The sequence below is a fragment of the Drosophila miranda genome (assembly GCF_003369915.1).
Source record: "Drosophila miranda strain MSH22 chromosome Y unlocalized genomic scaffold, D.miranda_PacBio2.1 Contig_Y1_pilon, whole genome shotgun sequence".
Taxonomy (NCBI): domain Eukaryota; kingdom Metazoa; phylum Arthropoda; class Insecta; order Diptera; family Drosophilidae; genus Drosophila; species Drosophila miranda.
This window is the reverse complement of record NW_022881603.1, coordinates 40558672-40583207: the sequence shown is the minus strand read 5'-3', so window position 1 is coordinate 40583207 and position 24536 is coordinate 40558672. Positions and strand designations below refer to the sequence as shown.

General features: G+C 47.2%; 2 protein-coding genes across 2 annotated transcripts in view; both read right to left on the bottom strand.

The window, feature by feature from the left end:
* The window catches only part of LOC117185764, a 201879-nt gene that overhangs the window by 159942 nt on the left and 17401 nt on the right, over positions 1-24536 (bottom strand). The window lies entirely within an intron of this gene.
* Positions 2575-3656, bottom strand: LOC117192094 (zinc finger BED domain-containing protein 1-like). Its single transcript, XM_033396796.1, has 2 exons — positions 2732-3656; positions 2575-2670 (listed from the first exon to the last, which is right to left on the bottom strand). The coding sequence occupies exon 1, from the start codon at positions 3332-3334 to the stop codon at positions 2786-2788; it is 549 nt and encodes a 182-aa protein (XP_033252687.1). The 5' UTR covers positions 3335-3656; the 3' UTR covers positions 2575-2670; positions 2732-2785.

Here is a 24536-nt window from a genome sequence, read left to right as displayed (position 1 = left end):
GAAAAAATGAAATTGTTTTCTTGATGCTGGCTATAATAATTATACGATCTGGTTCAGATTTTGCACTCTAGAAGATATAGTCATCTTCTACGATTCTGCGTTTTTAGTTTTCTCGTATCGTCGAAATTGTGGATGCCACAGATTTTCGCTTTTTGTGGGGGCGGAAGTGGGCGGGGCAAAGTTTTGAAATATTCTTGTAGCAGTGACATATCACAGAAGTCTGGATCCAAAACATCGTTGCTCTCGCTCTTATAGTCTTTGAGCACTAGGCGCTGAAGGGGACGGACAGACGGACGGACTGACAGACGGACAGACGGACAGACAGACATGGCTCAATCGACTCGGCTATTGATGCTGATCAAGAATATATATACTTTATGGGGTCGGAAATGATTCCTTCTGGACGTTACACACATCCACTTTTACCAAAAATCTAATATACCCCAATACTCATTTTGAGTATCGGGTATAATTAAATGCACAAAGGCCTTACCGGTTCCATCAGCTGCTTCCGACAGTGGTTTTACTGGTTCGTTAGAATCGCTTCTGCCGCACCGACGCGATGGACGGGTGGGATGGCATTCGATTTTGCTTCTACTTGTAGTGCTTACACACATTCTGTGTGTAGCAGTTTGACGTCAATGGCTTCGTAGACTCACATACACAAACACATATGTATGTATGTTTATTGCCAACTCTAAGCACATTACGACTTCCAAATGCAGAAAATCGTGAGCTCAAGGACGGCAGACAAGAGAATGGTTTTCGACTACACTAAATCAAATTTGCAGAGCCATAAAGCGACGGGAAAAAACCAAAAATCGAAGCCCAAAAAGTGTCTGTTGTAACAGATAACGAAGCAGGAGGCTAGGATCTGAAACGGTAGACGAGCAGATGGAGGGTATGATCGAGATCCATGCACGCGTTGCTGCCGGTCTCATGGTTAGTCGGGTAGAGTGGGGGTGGGGTAGGGAGAGATCGCGTCACGAGCTCGAGCATAAGGAGCAAAGACAATAAAAATAAGTTTGGCGTGCGGTTCAAGGTTCAGACGGAAGAAATTTACAGAGAAATGACAGTGTGGGGAGATGAGTCAGCGGAACGAATTCGAGCGGGAGTTGCTGGCGGTGTCATTGCAACTCGGTATGCCCACCCTTCCTTGATCGCACCGGTCCAAATAGGCTGAGTAATGGGGAACGATCCCTAAAATAAACGCTCTACTTCTGCTAGGTTACGTCATCGCGGCGCCACATGATCCTTAATAACGGCAACAATTAAAGGGAATTCATTACAAACAGTTTATTCATTAAACTTTTCTACAAGCTCTCATGGCTGCTAAGTGGTTAGATATATATAAAGGCTACTAAAGTAATAAGGATAATATGTTCAAATAAGCTGCAATTAAGATTAATTATATATATAAAAATATCATGATGAAAGATCTTATTAGACTAGGGTCAACTAATTATAAAGAGTATATTCAGGAATAATGGTAGTTACGTTACACAAATAGAAATATATTCGAATGGTTTTCAGTTTAAATGCAAAAATCAGGGATGGATGGATGCATCTTTAAAGTGCACAGCAATTGCTTGTGGCGTAATCCCAATCATAAGTTCGGTTGTCGATAGATTTGGAATTGCAGAAAGTTACATTGCTTGCGAAAGAGCAGAACAAAACAAACACGTGAACAATTGGATTGGTCAGCGTTACAGTACGGCTGGGAAGTTTACGGTCGAGGCATGGAACCTTTAATGTCGCTTCGACTCGCGTAAAATTTTGAATTCACATATAGCAGACGTTCACAGGTTATCACTCACATTACGATCAAATCCAACGATGAAAGCGCTTCCATGTGGTCGATGAGGGCGGCTGAAAACTTGTAAATATCAGTGTGTCAGAGTAGATAGGCCATATGCGCGAGTATTAGTTTTAGTTCCTTTCCATCTAGCTGCACATTTCTTTATGATAAACCAAACAAACCGAATCACACGAATTTAACTTTTAATGTTAATACTAGGGTCAGTACAATAGTGGGGTTCCAAAGTATTATTCTAATATGAAGAAATGCATGGGCATAGTAGTGTTGGGTAAACATTGCTCATTTTGGTGAACATGTTCACTTGTTCTTTTTTAGTAAGTGAGTCAACTCACTCATATTGCTCACTTGCTCTCTTAGATTGCTCAGTTACTCACTTGTTCACTTGCTCAGTTATTCACTTGCTCAGTTGCTCACTTGCTCAGTTGCTCACTTGCTCAGTTGCTGACTTGCTCAGTTGTTCACTATTCATGCACAGAACCCTAAGCACCACAGACTTTTACACAAATAAAATACGTTACATTTCAATATTAATCAAACATTTATACCTAAAAAAAAAAAAAAAAAATGTATATAACAAAAAAACAAACTTTTTATTTCCTTTCATAGGAATTCTTATACTAACGTAAAAATAAGGAGATCCTTTCATAGGAATTCTTATACTAACATAAAAATAAGGAGATCCTTTTATAGGAATTCTTATACTAACTTAAAAATAAGGAGATCCTTTCATAGTAATTTTTATACTAACATAAAAATAAGGAGATCCTTTCATAGGAATTCTTATACTAACTTAAAAAAAAGGAGATCCTTTCATAGGAATTCTTATACTTTTCGTTTTCTTCATTTTAGCGCTATAAGAGAAAAAAATGTTAATCAATTTAAAAAATCAAGTACAAATTAGGTTGAACTCACTTCCGATTTACATGTTGTTATGCAAAAAAATTAAATTTTCAACGGTTGTTGACTTTAAAAGGGAGCGCCTTGTACGTATGGTTTTCCTGCACTTGAAAATATGCGCTCGCATGGCACTGAGGTGGCGACTAAGCAGAGGCGCTTCAGCAGATAGTTATAAAGTAGCGGGTATTGCGCTTTCCGCTGATTCCACCATACCAATGGATCATCTTTTCGGCTGATGTACTCCTCAGCCAGGTACTTATCAATTTCTCTTATGGATGCTGCCGTATTGTTGGTGGGTTGGCTTACTTGCTGAAAAGTGGTATCAAATTCAGCCCATATTGTGTCCTCTTCTTGTTTTTTGTTGCTTATAGCTTCTTGTGGAGGTTCAGGGAGTGACCGTATTGTTTGAGCCAATTTTTTGTTGATATCCGCTACTGACCTTTTAAAGGCCTCCGCAGATTTAAATGCGCGTCCTTTGAACCTGGGATCCAGAACAGTGCTCTCCGCATACAACATATTAGCCTCGAAATCGTTAAACCTGCCGTCCATCTCGTTTATGATTTCATTGATTACTTCGGCAACTAGGTTATTTTTAACTGTTGGATATATTTGAGCCATTTTTCTTTGAAGTAATCCAGTCAAAGCAATTATTTTTGACAATGTTACGTTTTTTCAGCTGAGATCTCTTCTGTAACTTCATAAAATGGCTTTAATACGGGAAGCACTCCATCAATGACATCCCAGTCTTCTGGTGTACAAAATTAAATCTGTCCTTGTTGACAGAGCTGCCACGACTGCCTCCTTCAGGATAGACAGCCGTTCAAACATTTTGTACGTTGAGTTCCAACGTGTTGGCACATCCTGTGTTAGTTTGAGGTCAGCCAACTTAAGCAGCGCTTGCATATTGAAATTTTAGAATAGTTTTTCTAAATAACGATACCGAAACAACTTGGGTGACTGCAATTTTGTATTTTAATACGACGAAAAAACAGGAGTGCGTGCGTTCGATTTCATGGATTTTTCTCGACTTTTTTCATATATTAAAACAATTTCTTCTGTGCCTACCTTACCTACGGTGGCAAAGCGGGGCGAATTCGCCAAGAGCGAGGGAGCGAGCTTTTATTGCGCTCCCGCTTTGCCCCAGCCTAACTTACACTAGACTTCATGAAATACTATCCTAATAACAATTATTATTATCCAAATGGCGCTACACCGGCCCCGTTGAAGGCCTGGAAGGCTTCAAACTATTGGCAGAAGCGCCAATTTGTGGATTGGCCTCCTGAACGTGGCTCCGCTGCTCGTCCTTAGGTCGACCACTCTGACCCTTCCGTCCTGCCCGGCGGTTGTTCCGACCACCCTTCCGAGGAGCCACTGTTGAGGGGGCAGGTTGTCCTCGGCGACGATTACGAGGTCGCCTTCCTTTATGTTTGGCTCCTCCTGGTGCCACTTGCATCTTATTTGCAATCCCAGCATATACTCCCGGGACCATCGCTGCCAGAACATTTGCCTGGCTGACGAGACAAGCCGCCATCGCTTTAAGCAGCTCAGACCCTCCTGGTCCGGGGTCCTGGGTGCTGGGGGTGCGATGAGCGGCCCGCCTGTCAGCAGGTGCCCGGGAGTCAGCGCGTCTCCGTCGCTTGGGTCTGGGATTAGCGGGCGCGAGTTGAGTACCGCTTCGATCCCGACCAGCACGGTCTCCAGCTCCTCTGCGGTGAGGAGAGCGCTTCCGACTGCCCGTAGGAGTAGGCCCTTGGCAGACTTCACACCGGCCTCCCAAAGTCCGCCCATGTGCGGTGCTCGAGGCGGTATGAAGGCAAACTCGCACCCGCTTCTTGACGCAAATTCGCGTATCGCGTCCGCTTCCGCCTCTATCTTCCTCCGCAGTTCGCTGAAGTGGCGACTTGCTCCGACGAAATTTGTCGCGTTGTCGCAGTTCACGCGTTGCGGACATCCTCGACGACCGACGAACCTTTGGAATGCCAACAAGAAGGAATTAGTCGTCAAATCGGAGACAATTTCTAAATGAACCGCCTTGGACGCAAAACAGACAAATAACGCTATGTAGGACTTATAAGGGGGCCTTCCACGAATTTTCAGAGTCGTATAGACTGGGCCACAAAAATCAACGCCACATACTGAAAATGGAGCCGGTCTGCGGGTAAGTTGTCATCATTTGGGTCTGGAGTAGAGGCTTGCATTTAAAGCAACGAATACACGACCTAACTGTCGCCCTGCAGACCGCCTGAGCATTCACTATCCAAATGCGCTGTCTAAGGATACTCACGAGTGCTCGTGGGCCGGCATGAAAATTCGTTTGATGCAGATAGCGAACGTATGTCTGCACAAACTGCGAGCGTTTTGTCAATAACACGGGAAACTTGGCATTATATGACATAGGAGCGTTACCTAGTCGCCCCCCAACTCGCAACAACGAAAAAGAGCACCATGTCCCAGCCTCTTCATGGATGAAGGGATTCAAGCGCTGAAGACTGGGGCCTAACTTGGTGCCTTTACGAACCCTTTCAATATTTTCTTGAGACTCATTTTTCTGTGTTATTTCGACTATTTTTAGAAACGCCTCGTCGTATTCTACGGATGGCGGAATTTTTCCAAAGTTGAGACCTTTGTCTTTGCATTTTCGGATGAAGCGGAACACGAAAACGAATACTCTTAGCAGTTTGAGGTGTGACGAGTATCCCTCGATTACATCCACTAAGTAATTTGGCTTGGCCGCGACGGTCAGGCCGACCGATTTCTTCCGACTTTCCATCTGTATCTCTTCTTCGGAAAGCTCGAAGTGTGGATTTCTGGGCCAGCTCTCTTCTTCAAACTTTAAGAACTCTGGTCCACCAAACCAGATCGACTGCACGATTTCCTCTACGTCACAGCCTCTCGAAACTATGTCTGCTGGGTTCTGTTTTGTTTGCAGTCTTTCTACGGATATAGACGCAGGCTCCATAAGCTCTCATGGATGCGTCGGCAAAGGCATGTACTTGAATCGGTGACATGGGATCAGTATGCACAAATCGAGGTATGGTAATCTTCTCCAACTGACCCAAGGATTCTTTTAATAAGTTCCATGCTGTTTCCAAGTTCATTGGAATTGACTCATCCCAATCTAGCTTGTTGAGCCAAAGCTCCTGCAGTAGGATCTTTCCCTTAATTACTAAAGGACTTAACAAGCCAAGGGGGTCAAACAGATTTGATGTCACCGATAATATGTTCCGTTTTGTCGCTCGGAGAACCATAGCTGACGTGTCAATTTGGAACTTAAAGACGTCTTCGTGTGGCAGCCACGATATTCCTAACGCCTTAGTTGACTCTGAGTCCGAGATCGTTATCGGTTTAACTGTGCTCTCGGATGCGGTGACCTCAGGTGAGTTCGAAAACCATTTAGTCAATTCAAACCCAGCGGTTTGAAGAACCTGAGCCACATCAGACTTAATTGTCTTTAACTCCTCTACGCAACCAGCACCAGTCAACATGTCATCGACATAGAAGTCGGAGTCAATAACTTCAGCAGCTTTAGGGAATGAGAGTTTTGCAGACTCACTCAACCTCTTCAACCACCGAATAGCCAAAAATGGGGCTGGTCCAGTCCCATATGTTACGGTGTTTTGGCTACAAAAATGATCCGATCTGATCCAGATTCAGCAATCTGATAGATATAGTCATTATCTATGATTCTGCGTTTTTAGTTTTCTCTAATGTGCAATATTGTGGATGCAACAGATTTTCGTTCTTTGTGGGGGCGGAAGGGGGGGGGGCGAAATTCTGAGATATACGTTTTATAGTGAGATCTAACAGAAGTGCGGATACCAAATTTGGTTACTCTAGCCTTAATAGTCTCTGAGATTTGTGAATATCCCCAGATTTTCATCCTTTGCGGGGGCGGAAGGGGGTGTGGCGAAATTTTGAAACAAACTCGTCTCGGTCCGATATATTAGGAGTGTGGATACCAAATTTGGTTGCTCTAGCTTTTGTAGTCTCTGAGATCTAGGCGCTAATGTTTTACTCTAAGCAAAGCCGCCTATGCTACGTGTGTGTTAGAGAGAGACAGGGCGAGAAAAAATGAAATTGTTTTCTTGATGCTGGCTATAATAATTATACGATCTGGTTCAGATTTTGCTCTCTAGAAGATATAGTCATCTTCTACGATTCTGCGTTTTTAGTTTTCTCGTATCGTAGAAATTGTGGATGCCACAGATTTTCCCTTTTTGTGGGGGCGGAAGTGGGCGGGGCAAAGTTTTGAAATATTCTTGTAGCAGTGACATATCACAGAAGTCTGGATCCAAAACATCGTTGCTCTCGCTCTTATAGTCTCTGAGCACTAGGCGCTGAAGGGGACGGACAGACGGACAGACGGACGGACTGACAGACGGACAGACGGACAGACTGACAGGGTTCAATCGACTCGGCTATTGATGCTGATCAAGAATATATATACTTTATGGGGTCGGAAACGATTCCTTCTGGACGTTACACACATCCACTTTTACCAAAAATCTAATATACCCCAATACTCATTTTGAGTATCGGGTATAATTAAATGCACAAAGGCCTTACCGGTTCCATCAGCTGCTTCCGACAGCGGTTTTACTGGTTCGTTAGAATCGCTTCTGCCGCACCGACGCGATGGACGGGTGGGATGGCATTCGATTTTGCTTCTACTTGTAGTGCTTACACACATTCTGTGTGTAGCAGTTTGACGTCAATGGCTTCGTAGACTCACATACACACACACATATGTATGTATGTTTATTGCCAACTCTAAGCACATTACGACTTCCAAATGCAGAAAATCGTGAGCTCAAGGACGGCAGACAAGAGAATGGTTTTCGACTACACTAAATCAAATTTGCAGAGCCATAAAGCGACGGGAAAAAACCAAAAATCGAAGCCCAAAAAGTGTCTGTTGTAACAGATAACGAAGCAGGAGGCTAGGATCTGAAACGGTAGACGAGCAGATGGAGGGTATGATCGAGATCCATGCACGCGTTGCTGCCGGTCTCATGGTTAGTCGGGTAGAGTGGGGGTGGGGTAGGGAGAGATCGCGTCACGAGCTCGAGCATAAGGAGCAAAGACAATAAAAATAAGTTTGGCGTGCGGTTCAAGGTTCAGACGGAAGAAATTTACAGAGAAATGACAGTGTGGGGAGATGAGTCAGCGGAACGAATTCGAGCGGGAGTTGCTGGCGGTGTCATTGCAACTCGGTATGCCCACCCTTCCTTGATCGCACCGGTCCAAATAGGCTGAGTAATGGGTAACGATCCCTAAAATAAACGCTCTACTTCTGCTAGGTTACGTCATCGCGGCGCCACAAGATCCTTAATAACGGCAACAATTAAAGGGAATTCATTACAAACAGTTTATTCATTAAACTTTTCTACAAGCTCTCATGGCTGCTAAGTGGTTAGATATATATAAAGGCTACTAAAGTAATAAGGATAATATGTTCAAATAAGCTGCAATTAAGATTAATTATATATATAAAAATATCATGATGAAAGATCTTATTAGACTAGGGTCAACTAATTATAAAGAGTATATTCAGGAATAATGGTAGTTACGTTACACAAATAGAAATATATTCGAATGGTTTTCAGTTTAAATGCAAAAATCAGGGATGGATGTGGTCGATGAGGGCGGCTGAAAACTTGTAAATATCAGTGTGTCAGAGTAGATAGGCCATATGCGCGAGTATTAGTTTTAGTTCCTTTCCATCTAGCTGCACATTTCTTTATGATAAACCAAACAAACCGAATCACACGAATTTAACTTTTAATGTTAATCCTAGGGTCAGTACAATAGTGGGGTTCCAAAGTATTATTCTAATATGAAGAAATGCATGGGCATAGTAGTGTTGGGTAAACATTGCTCATTTTGGTGAACATGTTCACTTGTTCTTTTTTAGTAAGTGAGTCAACTCACTCATATTGCTCACTTGCTCTCTTAGATTGCTCAGTTACTCACTTGTTCACTTGCTCAGTTATTCACTTGCTCAGTTGCTCACTTGCTCAGTTGCTCACTTGCTCAGTTGCTGACTTGCTCAGTTGTTCACTATTCATGCACAGAACCCTAAGCACCACAGACTTTTACACAAATAAAATACGTTACATTTCAATATTAATCAAACATTTATACCTAAAAAAAAAAAAAAAAATGTATATAACAAAAAAACAAACTTTTTATTTCCTTTCATAGGAATTCTTATACTAACGTAAAAATAAGGAGATCCTTTCATAGGAATTCTTATACTAACATAAAAATAAGGAGATCCTTTTATAGGAATTCTTATACTAACTTAAAAATAAGGAGATCCTTTCATAGGAATTTTTATACTAACATAAAAATAAGGAGATCCTTTCATAGGAATTCTTATACTAACTTAAAAAAAAGGAGATCCTTTCATAGGAATTCTTATACTTTTCGTTTTCTTCATTTTAGCGCTATAAGAGAAAAAAATGTTAATCAATTTAAAAAATCAAGTACAAATTAGGTTGAACTCACTTCCGATTTACATGTTGTTATGCAAAAAAATTAAATTTTCAACGGTTGTTGACTTTAAAAGGGAGCGCCTTGTACGTATGGTTTTCCTGCACTTGAAAATATGCGCTCGCATGGCACTGAGGTAGCGACTAAGCAGAGGCGCTTCAGCATATAGTTATAAAGTAGCGGGTATTGCGCTTTCCGCTGATTCCACCATACCAATGGATCATCTTTTCGGCTGATGTACTCCTCAGCCAGGTACTTATCAATTTCTCTTATGGATGCTGCCGTATTGTTGGTGGGTTGGCTTACTTGCTGAAAAGTGGTATCAAATTCAGCCCATATTGTGTCCTCTTCTTGTTTTTTGTTGCTTATAGCTTCTTGTGGAGGTTCAGGGAGTGACCGTATTGTTTGAGCCAATTTTTTGTTGATATCCGCTACTGACCTTTTAAAGGCCTCCGCAGATTTAAATGCGCGTCCTTTGAACCTGGGATCCAGAACAGTGCTCTCCGCATACAACATATTAGCCTCGAAATCGTTAAACCTGCCGTCCATCTCGTTTATGATTTCATTGATTACTTCGGCAACTAGGTTATTTTTAACTGTTGGATATATTTGAGCCATTTTTCTTTGAAGTAATCCAGTCAAAGCAATTATTTTTGACAATGTTACGTTTTTTCAGCTGAGATCTCTTCTGTAACTTCATAAAATGGCTTTAATACGGGAAGCACTCCATCAATGACATCCCAGTTTTCTGGTGACAAAATTAAATCTGTCCTTGTTGACAGAGCTGCCACGACTGCCTCCTTCAGGATAGACAGCCGTTCAAACATTTTGTACGTTGAGTTCCAACGTGTTGGCACATCCTGTGTTAGTTTGAGGTCAGCCAACTTAAGCAGCGCTTGCATATTGAAATTTTAGAATAGTTTTTCTAAATAACGATACCGAAACAACTTGGGTGACTGCAATTTTGTATTTTAATACGACGAAAAAACAGGAGTGCGTGCGTTCGATTTCATGGATTTTTCTCGACTTTTTTCATATATTAAAACAATTTCTTCTGTGCCTACCTTACCTACGGTGGCAAAGCGGGGCGAATTCGCCAAGAGCGAGGGAGCGAGCTTTTATTGCGCTCCCGCTTTGCCCCAGCCTAACTTACACTAGACTTCATGAAATACTATCCTAATAACAATTATTATTATCCAAATGGCGCTACACCGGCCCCGTTGAAGGCCTGGAAGGCTTCAAACTATTGGCAGAAGCGCCAATTTGTGGATTGGCCTCCTGAACGTGGCTCCGCTGCTCGTCCTTAGGTCGACCACTCTGACCCTTCCGTCCTGCCCGGCGGTTGTTCCGACCACCCTTCCGAGGAGCCACTGTTGAGGGGGCAGGTTGTCCTCGGCGACGATTACGAGGTCGCCTTCCTTTATGTTTGGCTCCTCCTGGTGCCCCTTGCATCTTATTTGCAATCCCAGCATATACTCCCGGGACCATCGCTGCCAGAACATTTGCCTGGCTGACGAGACAAGCCGCCATCGCTTTAAGCAGCTCAGACCCTCCTGGTCCGGGGTCCTGGGTGCTGGGGGTGCGATGAGCGGCCCGCCTGTCAGCAGGTGCCCGGGAGTCAGCGCGTCTCCGTCGCTTGGGTCTGGGATTAGCGGGCGCGAGTTGAGTACCGCTTCGATCCCGACCAGCACGGGCATGTGCGGTGCTCGAGGCGGTATGAAGGCAAACTCGCACCCGCTTCTTGACGCAAATTCGCGTATCGCGTCCGCTTCCGCCTCTATCTTCCTCCGCAGTTCGCTGAAGTGGCGACTTGCTCCGACGAAATTTGTCGCGTTGTCGCAGTTCACGCGTTGCGGACATCCTCGACGACCGACGAACCTTTGGAATGCCAACAAGAAGGAATTAGTCGTCAAATCGGAGACAATTTCTAAATGAACCGCCTTGGACGCAAAACAGACAAATAACGCTATGTAGGACTTATAAGGGGGCCTTCCACGAATTTTCAGAGTCGTATAGACTGGGCCACAAAAATCAACGCCACATACTGAAAATGGAGCCGGTCTGCGGGTAAGTTGCCCATCATTTGGGTCTGGAGTAGAGGCTTGCATTTAAAGGAACGAATACACGACCTAACTGTCGCCCTGCAGACCGCCTGAGCATTCACTATCCAAATGCGCTGTCTAAGGATACTCACGAGTGCTCGTGGGCCGGCATGAAAATTCGTTTGATGCAGATAGCGAACGTATGTCTGCACAAACTGCGAGCGTTTTGTCAATAACACGGGAAACTTGTCATTATATGACATAGGAGCGTTAACTAGTCGCCCCCCAACTCGCAACAACGAAAAAGAGCACCATGTCCCAGCCTCTTCATGGATGAAGGGATTCAAGCGCTGAAGACTGGGGCCTAACTTGGTGCCTTTACGAACCCTTTCAATATTTTCTTGAGACTCATTTTTCTGTGTTATTTCGACTATTTTTAGAAACGCCTCGTCGTATTCTACGGATGACGGAATTTTTCCAAAGTTGAGACCTTTGTCTTTGCATTTTCGGATGAAGCGGAACACGAAAACGAACACTCTCAGCAGTTTGAGGTGTGACGAGTATCCCTCGATTACATCCACTAAGTAATTTGGCTTGGCCGCGACGGTCAGTCCGACCGATTTCTTCCGACTTTCCATCTGTATCTCTTCTTCGGAAAGCTCGAAGTGGGGATTTCTGGGCCAGCTCTCTTCTTCAAACTTTAAGAACTCTGGTCCACCAAACCAGATCGACTGCACGATTTCCTCTACGTCACAGCCTCTCGAAACTATGTCTGCTGGGTTCTGTTTTGTTGGCACATGCCGCCACGTAGCTTCACTTGACCACTCTTGAATCTCCGCTACTCGGTTCGCAACGAATGTTGACAACGACGAAGGGTGGGATCTGATCCAATGAAGAGTAACTTCTGAATCTGACCAGAATATCATTTTATCAATTGGAACCTTGAGCAGTGATTTGATTCGGTGACAAAGGTCTGCTAGAAGGTGAGCGGCACATAACTCAAGCCTTGGAAGCGTTTTCGCCTTGAGTGGCGCTACTTTCGACTTTGCAGTCAACAAGGAGACCTTGAAACCTTCTGCAGTCTTTCTACGGATATAGACGCAGGCTCCATAAGCTCTCATGGATGCGTCGGCAAAGGCATGTACTTGAATCGGTGACATGGGATCAGTATGCACAAATCGAGGTATGGTAATCTTCTCCAACTGACCCAAGGATTCTTTTAATAAGTTCCATGCTGTTTCCAAGTTCATTGGAATTGACTCATCCCAATCTAGCTTGTTGAGCCAAAGCTCCTGCAGTAGGATCTTTCCCTTAATTACTAAAGGACTTAACAAGCCAAGGGGGTCAAACAGATTTGATGTCACCGATAATATGTTCCGTTTTGTCGCTCGGAGAACCATAGCTGACGTGTCAATTTGGAACTTAAAGACGTCTTCGTGTGGCAGCCACGATATTCCTAACGCCTTAGTTGACTCTGAGTCCGAGATCGTTATCGGTTTAACTGTGCTCTCGGATGCGGTGACCTCAGGTGAGTTCGAAAACCATTTAGTCAATTCAAACCCAGCGGTTTGAAGAACCTGAGCCACATCAGACTTAATTGTCTTTAACTCCTCTACGCAACCAGCACCAGTCAACATGTCATCGACATAGAAGTCGGAGTCAATAACTTCAGCAGCTTTAGGGAATGAGAGTTTTGCAGACTCACTCAACCTCTTCAAACACCGAATAGCCAAAAATGGGGCTGGTCCAGTCCCATATGTTACGGTGTTGAGCTGGTATATTCTCAAGGACTCAGACGGGTCTCTTCTCCACACTATGAGCTGAAATTGTCTATCCGCATCAGCGACCCAGACTTGGCGATACATCTTCTTGACATCGGCTGTCAAGGCGTACCTGTGTAGTCTGAATCGGAGCAATGTCGAATACAGCTCATCCTGTATCGTAGGACCGACAATCAATATGTCGTTCAAGGCCACCTGAGAGGACGTTTTACAAGACGCATCGAAAACGACGCGGAGCTTGGTCGACGTGCTTTGGGGCCTCAACACACACTGATGTGTAATGAAATAATGTGGAGTTTTGGGGATTGTGTTGTCTGTGGTAGACATGTGACCCAAGGAGAGGTACTCTTCCATGAACTCCAAGTACATTTTCTTCAACTCGGGGTCACGAGACAATCTTTTTTCAAGCGATAAAAACCGCCGTTTAGCCACTTTAAAGGAGTTTCCTAAGATACTGGGATCTGATTTGAACGGCAGTCTTACTTCAAACTTACTTCAGAGTTGTTCCAATAAATATGTTCCTTGTATTTCTGTATATATGTATGTGGACTGTAGGTGCGCGTATGTGCACGACGACAGCTTGTAGCGGGGTGGGAAACGTAACTAAAACTAGGCCTTACGATCTATGCTCCATGATGGCTTGAGCGCCGGGTGGATCGTCGGTCGTAAAGTCTCCCGAGCGCCCCTCCGAGCGCGCGAGAGCGAGTTGAGACCGGAGCGCACGAAGTTGGCACAGTGCGCGGCAATCGTCTGCTGCTGGCCTGAACATCCTCCCCCCCCCCCCTGCAGGATGCAAAGCCCAATCGGTGTCTATGGCTGTGTGCATGCACCGGATACGATCCATCCGAACACCGTGCTCTGGGCCACAGGAAGGCCGTCCTCGCGTGCCAGGAACCCGGGTTGGATCACTTTCGGGTAGACGTCGGCGCCTAAGACCAGAGAGATGGTGGCTGGTCGATGGAATTGCGCATCTGCGAGCTTCAGGTCGTCAAATCGAGCCCGGATCCTATCGCTTAAAGGTCGGATCGGCGTGCGGATGCGCAAACGGGGCTCGACCTTCAGGATGGCTTCCAGTCGGAAGTCGCCCGTCTTGGTACGAATGACCGCGGTGCACACCTTCTCGTTGCCGACGCGCGTAGTGGGTATCGTGAAGGCGGAGGCCAATGCAGCTCACCGGCGTGCATGGGTCGATGAGCGCGCCCGTTTCGAAATCCTTCGAACCCGTATCCAGGACCACCAGCGCCGTCGGGAGGATATTGAGGCTCCTATGTTGTAGAAGGGAGCTTACGGAGGGCGCCGGGATTCCTACGACGGGGCGGTTCACGGGGTGACGGGGACGGCACTCAGCTTGAGCCGCTGGACTCGCAAACGATGAGGTCGCGGTTCCTACGACCGGTCGGCTGACGGGCCGACGAGGTCGGCGTTCGGCGTGAGCCGGCGTAGATGGCGGCGGTGCAGCCAGGTCTGGACGGGCTGGGCGACGAGGGATGCGTCCGGCGTGGGCCGATGTAGCTGTCGACTGTATTCGCGAGGCTGAGCGGGCTGGACAGCGAGGCTCGGAGATGTGGAGTAGCGTGTGGTGGTTCTTGCCACACACCCCGCACAGCCCGCCACTGAGGCAGTCCTTCCCGGAGTGCTGGTGCGCCAGGCAGTTGGCGCAGTATTTGTTTCTCAGGACGGCTCGGAGCCTCTTCTCAGGGCTCAGGCGCAGAAACACATGGCAGGTCCGTAGCGGGTGTATTCCTGAGCAGACTCGGCAACGGTAGGTGCCTCTACCCCGTGGATGCCGGCTCTCCCCGGTGCGGTTGGCGCGTGAGCGTGGGGCCATGTCTGGATACGATGAACTAGGAGGAAGGAAAGTGGTCGAAGAAGTATTAGTAATGAAACTTGGAGCTTTGGAAGGTACATTCGCGTTATTTTCGGACGGAACTAGGGCGTTCTACTGGGAGGAGAACGACCTTTACAACAGGCCTTTAAGGACCCCGCGGGCAGTAAGGATATCTACCACACGGACTCTGTCGTCAGCGCCGGGATACACGGACTGGACTCTCCCGAGCCGCCATTCATTGGAGGGCAGGTTGTCTTCTTTGACGACAACCATATCCCCAACCTGGAGGTTTGGCGTCGGCGTCTGCCACTTAGTGCGCTTGTGGAGCTCTTTGAGGTATTCCTCTTTCCACCGCTGGCAAAACTGTTGGGTGAGCGCCTTTAAATGCTGCCATCGATTGATTATTGATTTAAGGTCACCCTTTATTTCGGGTTCGGCCGTGGACATCAAGGGTCCCCCGGTAAGGAAGTGCCCGGGAGTAAGGGCCAGCAACTCAGTTGGATCTTCGGACATCGGCGAGAGCGGCCTAGAATTAAGGCATGCTTCGATCTTTGCGAGAAGCGCGGAAAGCTCTTCGAAAGTGTACTTCCGAGTGGACGTGGCTTTGTAAAAGAGAGTTTTGAAACTCTTCACCCCGGCTTCCCACAGACCTCCCATGTGTGGAGCTCCTGGTGGGATAAAACGCCACGAAACCCGGTGATGGCTGTACGCATCAGTTATCGAGCCCTTGAATGCTTCTAGGAAGTCGGGGGAAAGCACCTTGGCGGCACCAACGAAAGTTTTGCCATTGTCGGAGTGAATGCGCTGCGGACACCCTCGTCGTGCGACGAAACGAGCGAAGGCTGCAAGAAATTTCTCGGTCGTGAGATCCGACGTGGGCTCCAAATGGATCGCTTCGTGGAAAAACACACACACATACCCCTTGGTTATCAGGCACGCTCTGCCTGTGTAATTCCGTATTTCGAAGGGACCCGCGTAGTCAATTCCGGTGTGCGTGAACGGTCTGGAAAAGGACGTTCGTTCCGTAGGAAGATCACCCATCATTTGGGCTTGCAACTTCTGTCTGTGGATGACGCATACCTTGCAGGAGTTTACCACCCCCTTCATGAGTTTCTGAACCTTGGGAATCCAGAACTTGGATCGGATAAGTCGCACCATTAGTTGGTTCCCGCCATGAAGAGTTATCCGGTGGGTGAATTGCGCGAATAATGGGATGCCGTTCGTCGTACTTCAGAAAGGTAGAAGTTGCGATACGGCCACATCTCTTATGAGCCCATGTTGGTCTAGGAACGGGTTCAAATTCAGGATAGAACTTGACCTTGGCACTGGCCGCTTCTTGCTTAGGCAGTGATGCTCTTGGGAGTATTCCCTGCGCTGAGTCTCTAGGATAAGAGTGCGCTCAGCTTCGGTAATGTCTTCGCTTGCAAGGTGGTCCTCTTGTCCGGTGACCAGCTTCCGGCAGCGTTTTGTGAAGCGAAGGACATAAGCACGGAATCGCAGGGCTCTCTCCAGATTGGAGAACCGATCGAGGAAGTCTTCGGATGGGCTCGGTGCAAAATGAACCTTCAGAGCACGTTGCTCGAGGGTTATCACGGGATCGTCCCCGCCTTGGGCTGGCCATTGATGCCGGGGCCCTTGCAACCACGCTGGTCCGTGCCACCAGAGTTGGTTCTCGACGAGCTCCTGTAAGGATACGCCCCTGCTGGCGAGGTCGGCGGGATTTTGTGCGGACGGAACGTGACCCCAATTCTCGACCCCGGTGGCTTGCGAAATTCTGGTCACTCGGTTGGCCACGAAGGTAGTCCAGTGGCAAGCAGGCTTTTTCAGCCAGGACAGGACTATAGCGGAATCTGTCCAGAACTAACAGGTTGTAGGTGCGCTTGGCATATTTGGCAGGATAGCCGTCGCCATTTCGGACAGCAGCACGGCGCCGCACAGCTCTAACCGGGGGAGCGATACAGTCTTAACGGGTGCGACTCGTGTTTTCGCGGTAAGCAACTGCACGTTGACCAGGTGGTCAGTCTCGATGCGTACGTAGATCGCCGCACCGTACGCCTTTTCGGACGCATCGCAAAACCGTGATGCTCTACCCTTACAGCTGGTTCGGAGCCAATCCACCTTGGAATGCGGTTTTGGTCGAGAGCGGAGTAGCTCCGCAGAAAACTCTGCCAGCGCTGACGCATCTCGGTCGGAAGATCTTCGTCCCATCCCACTTCTTGCAACCAGATCTCTTGCATGAAGATCTTTGCCCGGACAATGAAAGGCGCCAACCAGCCCGCAGGGTCGAACAACCTTGCTATCTGGGAAAGCACCGCTCGCTTGGTATTGGATGCCGTAGATGCCAGTTCTGGCGGAACGAAGAAGAAATCGTCTGTTGTCGCCTTCCAGCGAATTCCGAGAGTCTTGGCTGTACGTTCTGCCTCGAGTTCAAGGAAGTCGGTGTGAAGGAGATGGTCATTCGGAATGGTAGTCAGGATATCCTTGTGGTTGGACGTCCATTTTCTCAGTGGAAACCCGGCAGAACTCAGGGCGGCCTGTAACTCGCGGATAGCTAGTTGAGCCTCAGTGGGAGAGTCTGCTCCCGCTAGGACGTCGTCGACATACATACAGGACCGAATGATGTGACTGGCTCTTGGGAATCGGGACTGGAAGTCGTCTGCAAGCTGTTGCAACACCCGGATGGCGAGAAAGGGAGCACAATTGACTCCAAAGGTGACAGTTTGCAACTCATAGTCGCGTATCTCGCCCTCCTTGTTGCGAAACAAAATTCGCTGGAAGGGGGTGTGCTTCGGATCTACCCAAATCTGCCGATACATCTTGGTGATGTCAGCATTGAAGACGTACCGGTAGTAGCGCCACTTCAGGATCTGAAGGGTTAAGTCGGACTGGAGAACAGGGCCGGGGTGCAGAAGGTCATTCAAGCTGATACCGTTAGTCGACGGGCTGGATGCGTTAAATACAACGCGGACTTTCGTGGTGGTGCTATCAGGCTTGAAGACAGCGTGGTGCGGCAGGTAGTAGGTTGAGGACCCATGAGTCGGAAGAACTTCTGTCATGTGTCCAAGCTCTAGGTATTCTTGGATCACGGTGTCGTACTGCTCTTGTAGGGGACTGTTTCTTTTCAAGCGATTTTCGTTTCTTAGGAACTGGGCCAGCGCGGTTGCCCTTGAATACCCCAGATCTGATCCGAGATGATCTGGGTCGCGAAACGGTAACGTGACGACGTATTTCCCGCTTGGCGTTCTTGACGTAGTTCGGAGGAAATTTCTTTCGCAGTACGAATCCGACTCGCTTTCTATTTTAGTAGGAATGTCCTCCACCTCCCAAAACTTTGTGAGGAGTTTGTCTAACGGAGTCTCTAGCTCGGTGGAAATTTGCGTGGAGAAGGATGCGACCCTGCCTTGTACCGTGTTTGGCACTGGGCCTGTAAGAACCCATCCGAAAATGGTCTCCTGTCCGAGGAGAGATCCACAGATGTTCGTCTGTGAGCCGCTCAAGAGGATGGATGGAAGGATGTCGGCACCAATCAGGACATCTATTTGTGAGCTTGCGTAAAATGACGGGTCTGCCCATGGCAGGTTCGGCAAGTCTCGCAACGAGTGTTGCGGGATCGGATGGGAGGGAAGGCTGCCTGATAGTTCCGGCAGGACATAGGCTGTGGCGTCCAAGTGTAAGCCCGGCTTAGTCGGGGAGCGGATGGAAAAATGGCAGAGCTTCTTGGACTGAGCGGATATGGTCTGATTGAGGCCCGAGACCTGTGCCTGGGCGAGTCGGAATGGCAACTTAATGATCTGGCGCGAAAGTTTGTCCCCAAGTGGCAAATATTAATAATAGCCGTGCCCAGGAGTACCGCCCTCTTGCCGGAGGCGAAATAGTTCTGAACGCTAGGCTGAGCTTCGGCAGGAGTCGGAAGTGGTACGGAGTTGGGCACGGATTGGCTGGAAACTGGAGTGCCACGGTGCAGCAGCGTATGATGCCGGTCTCCACACGTGTTGCAGTTGTGGGCGCTTTGGCATTCACGAATCTGGTGACCTCTTGCGAAACAGTTTAAGCAAAGCATTTTTTGCTTAATATAGCTGCAGCGAGCATCAGGTCTCATCTGAAGGAATTGAGGGCATACCCGGATCGGATGGTTCTCTTTGGAGCAAAGATCACACGTTCTCCGTTTCGGATCCACAGTTGTTCCGAACGAGTGAACCAGCCTTGCAACAGGGCTCCCTTGGGAACGGAATGGGTTGGGATTGCCCTTTGAACTCTCTGACATGGGTAGACTCGCCCTGGAGTGGGCCTGAGTCTCCATGCCTGGATGGCCATCCTCGGTCACCTCGAGAGACAGGTACCGCTCCGCCAGGAACTTGTCCGTAGCGTGCCAGGTGGGAATTTCGGACTTGTGTGTCACGGACTGCTCCCAAAGCTCCAAAGTCGCTTTCGGCAACGTCGCGGATATGAGGTACACTAACACTCCGTCAGCGAAAATGCTGTCTGTGGAGACCTCGGAGTGGTTGAGTGTCGTAAGGCACTTGTGGACGGCCCTCTGAAGCTCTTTTAGCGCTGCAGCTGACTCGGTGCGGATTTGGGGCAGACTGAAAAGGATCTTCAGCTGGTCTTTGAGTATCAGCCTCTTGTTTTGGAAACGCTCACGGAGGGCGCTCCATGCGGACGCGAACCCTTCGTTCGTGAGTGGAGCCTGTGCCACTATGTCGTGGGCCTCACCGCTTGTTTTTTTGTTGAGGTGGAACAGTTTTTCTACTGGAGCCAACCTCGGGTTCTCTATATATATGGCGGTGAACAGGTCTCGGAACGTGGGCCACTGCTGGTAGTCCCCACTGAAAACATCAGTGTCACATGGAGGAAGTCGGCACTTGAGGTGGAGGTTGAGGTTGAGGCGTGTGAGGGACAGTCGGGGGTTCGAGCTGATCGTTCAGTTCGGCAAGGCATTGCGCGTAGACCGCGTAGCAGTCATCGTACATCCCCTGGACGTCAGCTGCCCCCTCTGGATCTACTTCCGTTATCGCCTCCACACAGGCCTCGAACTCCGCGTCCACCTTCGCCCACAGGCTTCGGAGTTGATCTCGATGGACTTGGGAGAGCGAGCGTGTTGGTGTGCTAGCATCTGGAGCGCTGAGCTTCTGGTCGAAGCGTGTCAGTCTGCTTGCAGCCAAGGCAAACTTAGACCGTGCGGAACTGGCGACCGATTGGGCCATAGTGCTCGGAACCGTGCGAGGGACGACCGAGGGGAGCAAGAAGGCCTTAAAGGCATGTGGTGTGTGAGCCCTGGACGTGGTCGGACCTCGCTCAGCTGGGGCCGGACAGGAAGCTGTGGGCGTAGTGATTGAGCCGTTGGAGCTGGGTGGATGGGTCAAACTCAGCGAACTCCCCCGCCTAAACTTCTTGCGAGATTTCTTCTCACCAGTGGGCATGGTTGCCTGATGGATTTGCGATAGCGCGTATCAGAGTCGCAAAGCAGGTGAGCGGAAATGGAGAAGTGGAAGTTGTGAACGACGAACCGTGGTTATGTGGCCTTGGCGGGATTTATCGCGAGTATTTATATAGTAGAAGTCGCTGCTGCTGCTTGTATGTGTGTGCGTATGGATGTAAGTGCTATGTACCGTGGCTTGGGTTGACGACCCAACTTTTTGGCGAGATGTAAAACAACGGTTAAAACGGTGGATGACCGTTTTATATGCAATATGTATAATTTTAAAATGCGTACGTATGTATGTATATGTAAGATAAATATATATGTGGTGCCGTATGTATGGATCGTGTCTTATTTTTGTTGGCAATATAATTAGTTAAATACGGAGACGCAGTGATTTATTTTCTCTATTTATAAAACCGAAAACCGATGGAGCGTTGAGCATGGAAAAAAAAAACAACAAACCAATTGCAGGCATATGAATTTATGATTGTTGTCAGCCGCTTGTATGCATGTGCATATGTCAGCAACCAAAGCTCAGCTGGTAGCTGGGAGAGGTAGGAATATATACACTGGATCGGAGGTTGACCGCAGGAGCTTGCTCGGATCAAATTAAACCTTTGGAGAAGTAGGTGGCCACAACCGTTGGCAGAACGAAGTATGGTTTAATTTGGAGCTAGAGCGAGAAATGAATACATATGTATGTACATATGTATGTATGCCACGGGTACTCGGACTGGGATGGAAAACTCGCACAAAATCACTGCACTGGTGTTGGGCTTACTTATCTTGAACTTAGAGCGATCCGCCGATGCTGGCTGGGGTAAGCTTCTCCTTATGGGGAAGGCGAAGATCCGGCTCGAAGGACCAATGATTGTAGGAGGGCGGATCACCGGAGCGGCTTTCCAGCGACGAGTGGGAAAATATCCAAAAGAAGAAGTCAGAGTTGTTCCAATAAATATGTTCCTTGTATTTCGGTATATATGTATGTGGACTGTAGGTGCGCGTATGTGCACGACGACAGCTTGTAGCGGGGTGGGAAACGTAACTAAAACTAGGCCTTACGATCTATGCTCCATGATGGCTTGAGCGCCGGGTGGATCGTCGGTCGTAAAGTCTCCCGAGCGCCCCTCCGAGCGCGCGAGAGCGAGTTGAGACCGGAGCGCACGAAGTTGGCACAGTGCGCGGCAATCGTCTGCTGCTGGCCTGAACAATGCTTTTCACATAACTTGTGTTCAGGAGATAAAGACTTTTTAGAAGATGGCAATTCTTCCAGTGACCAAAACTTTTGTAATGTATTGTCGATGTGGATCACTGACTCTTCTCGACAACTCGAACAATTCCTAGCTTCTTGGGTGGCAGTCACCTTTGGAGTGTATCTGCCCGACACAATCCAGCCGAGAAGCGTTTCCTGCAGAGTTGGATAGTCAGGACCTTGTCGAATCTGACCAACAGATAAAAGTTCGAAAAATGTTTCTGCACTCATCAACATATCTATCTTCTGTGGCTTGAAGAAATATGGGTCTGCAAGTGGTAAGTTCTTCCGGATTTTCCAGTCACTCACGTTAAGTGTCTGATCAGGGTGATACCCCGAAATGGACCTTAGAATCCAGAAATCAACCGAAAACTCACTACCAGTAATTCGCGACTTCACCACCGTGTGTATCTTTTTCTTGACTTGTGAATTGGATTCACCAATACCAAGAAAGTTGATACACGACTCCTCCCTACGGATCTGTAAGCGCTGTGCTAAGTCCTCAGTAATAAAATTGGTTTGAGACCCCGAGTCAAGCAGAGCTCGGGCCAAAACATGTTCACCATTATTTGTTCGGACGCTTACGATCGACGTAGCCAGAATAACTCTATCCATAGCTGTCGCATGGAGAGCATGCGAAGTGGATGGTTGATTCTGATTGGGAGGAGGAGAAGAATTCTCTGGAGGTGATGGTAACGCTGGACTTTTATTCGCCACTGTGTACCTATGCAATAAGGTATGGTGTGAGCAGCCACACACTCGACACTTCTTAGCTTTGCATCGTACTACAGAGTGGCCTTGTTGCAGACAATTGATGCACAAGGATGCAGTTTTTGCGAATTCGAACCTTTGCATTACTGCCAGCCGATTAAATGGACTGCAATCTGTCAACAAATGGCCTTTCGCATTGCAGTAGCTGCATTGTTGGTTTTTGGTATTCGCGGTGGAACACGCGAATGAGCTCCGATTATGCGGCTTGCTTGGCACAGCTTTCTGCTCCTGCTTTGGTTTGTCCGAATTTTCGGCCGAAAGATGCTGATGTCTGCGTTTAAGCAACTTTTCACAGTCCGTCCAAAGTGGCAGTTTGTCATTATCGAGCTGTTCTTCCCATTTCTCTTTGGTCACCGGATCGACTCTGCTCAAGACGAGATGAATAATCATCGCATTCAAGAACTTTTTATCATCGCCAATCGACAACAACGAACCATATATGGATGAGGCGGTATCGATAAGGTTCCTTAAGGACGATGCTGATTGCTGGGTCATTTTGGGAAGACTAAATAGGGCATCAATGTGATTTTTAAAGATCAGACAATCATTATCGTAGACCCGTTTTAAGCTAGCCATTGCTTTCTCGTAGTTGGTCTCGGTTACTTGGAAAGCCCTAACTGTTCCCAACGCTTCACCGGAGAGACACGAAAGCAAATGGTTGAACTTTTCGATAATTGGAATGCTTTGGTCATTGTGGTCAAATAAACCTATGAAGTTTTTAAAGTCCGAAAAGTTGCCGCTGAACTGCGGCAGAGCTAACTTCGGAAGGCGAGCACGAGTTGGGCCACCATAAGCTGGTACTGCCGGTATTGTCTCATCAGCTGTCTTTAATGCACAAATGAGAGACATTAATTTTGCCTTTGTGACAATTGAGAGTTCTTCCAACTCGACTCCAAATTCATCGTCAATGTCTATATCTTCAATCTTCTCTTGAAGTTCGCGTGCCGTGTCAATGCTACGCATCAGCGTTTCGAGTCTGCACTCGAGCTCCGTCAATACCAGCGGAATATCCCCCGCTTCTAAACGGTCCGCTAATAAACGAATGCCTTTGACACGGCAACTGCGCTTTTTCTTCAGCTCTTCAAGGGCAATATTGTTGGCTTTTGAGGTCATATTGATTCTCAATACAAGCAACTGAAGGCGAAAGATCGTTTCTAATAATCGTATTTAATGCCGAGGCACTCAATGAAATAATGGGTAATTGTACCCAAACGAGGTGAAAAACCAATATACCCGAACAATTTAGGGTAGAGCGTCGCTTGGCTGGCGCGTATACGAAAACCACACAAGAATAGCAACGAACTGCAATGGTGACAAGCGAAAACGAAAAATTTCACCGCTGTAGTTCTGAAGAATGGATGTTGTGTATACGTATGCACCGACAACGATCGACGCTAAATTGATTTGCGAAGCACGACTTTGTCTTAATTGATAGTTGGATCCTACTGAGACCAAAAAAATATACCCGACGAAAACAGGGTAGCGCGTCACTTGGTGTTTGGTTTGGATCAAGCGCGCCAAACAAAAGAACAACGATAAGCAACGGTGAAGAGCGAAAGCGAGACGAAAAAATTCACCGCTGCAGCTGCGTATTGGTATGCGTGCTTGGCCAACGACCCAACTATACATATATTTGACACAACGAAAACGAGAAAGGGGAAAGGGGTGACAGCGATTGCAGTTAAAATGAGTTATATGTGTAGTTATTGCGTCCAAGAGGGTTAGATGTACATATGTATATATGTATTAATATATATATGCTCAACTCTAACTACAGCATGCAATCTAGCTCTACTATGTCATACGTACATATGTGCCAAGAATTGAAAGCGAGGTGCAATTGTTTCAGCACAAGACAATAATTGCGAGTTTTTTAATCTTTTCGTCTTCACTCGAGCTTTCAATTTTTTGCACAAATACCTCTTGAGAAGATTGGAAATTCCAGGTGCTGTACTCTCCTCTTCTTATACTGGATGCTCCACTTGGATCTTCTTGGGTAGATGGTATATGTGTATCTCCTTTTGTATATAGCTGCAGACAGGGTATTGCACGACCGACGCGGTGATTTTTAGTTTTGTTTGTTGAATTATTTGCACACACGTCGCGGTCAATTTGGCAATTTAGCTGCAGCACATATGCATGTAAGTTAACGTACCCAATTCTATTGAGCTCTTATACGAGTTGTAAACAATCTTTGGCTTTCCAAAACGAAAACAATTTCAATCTTGG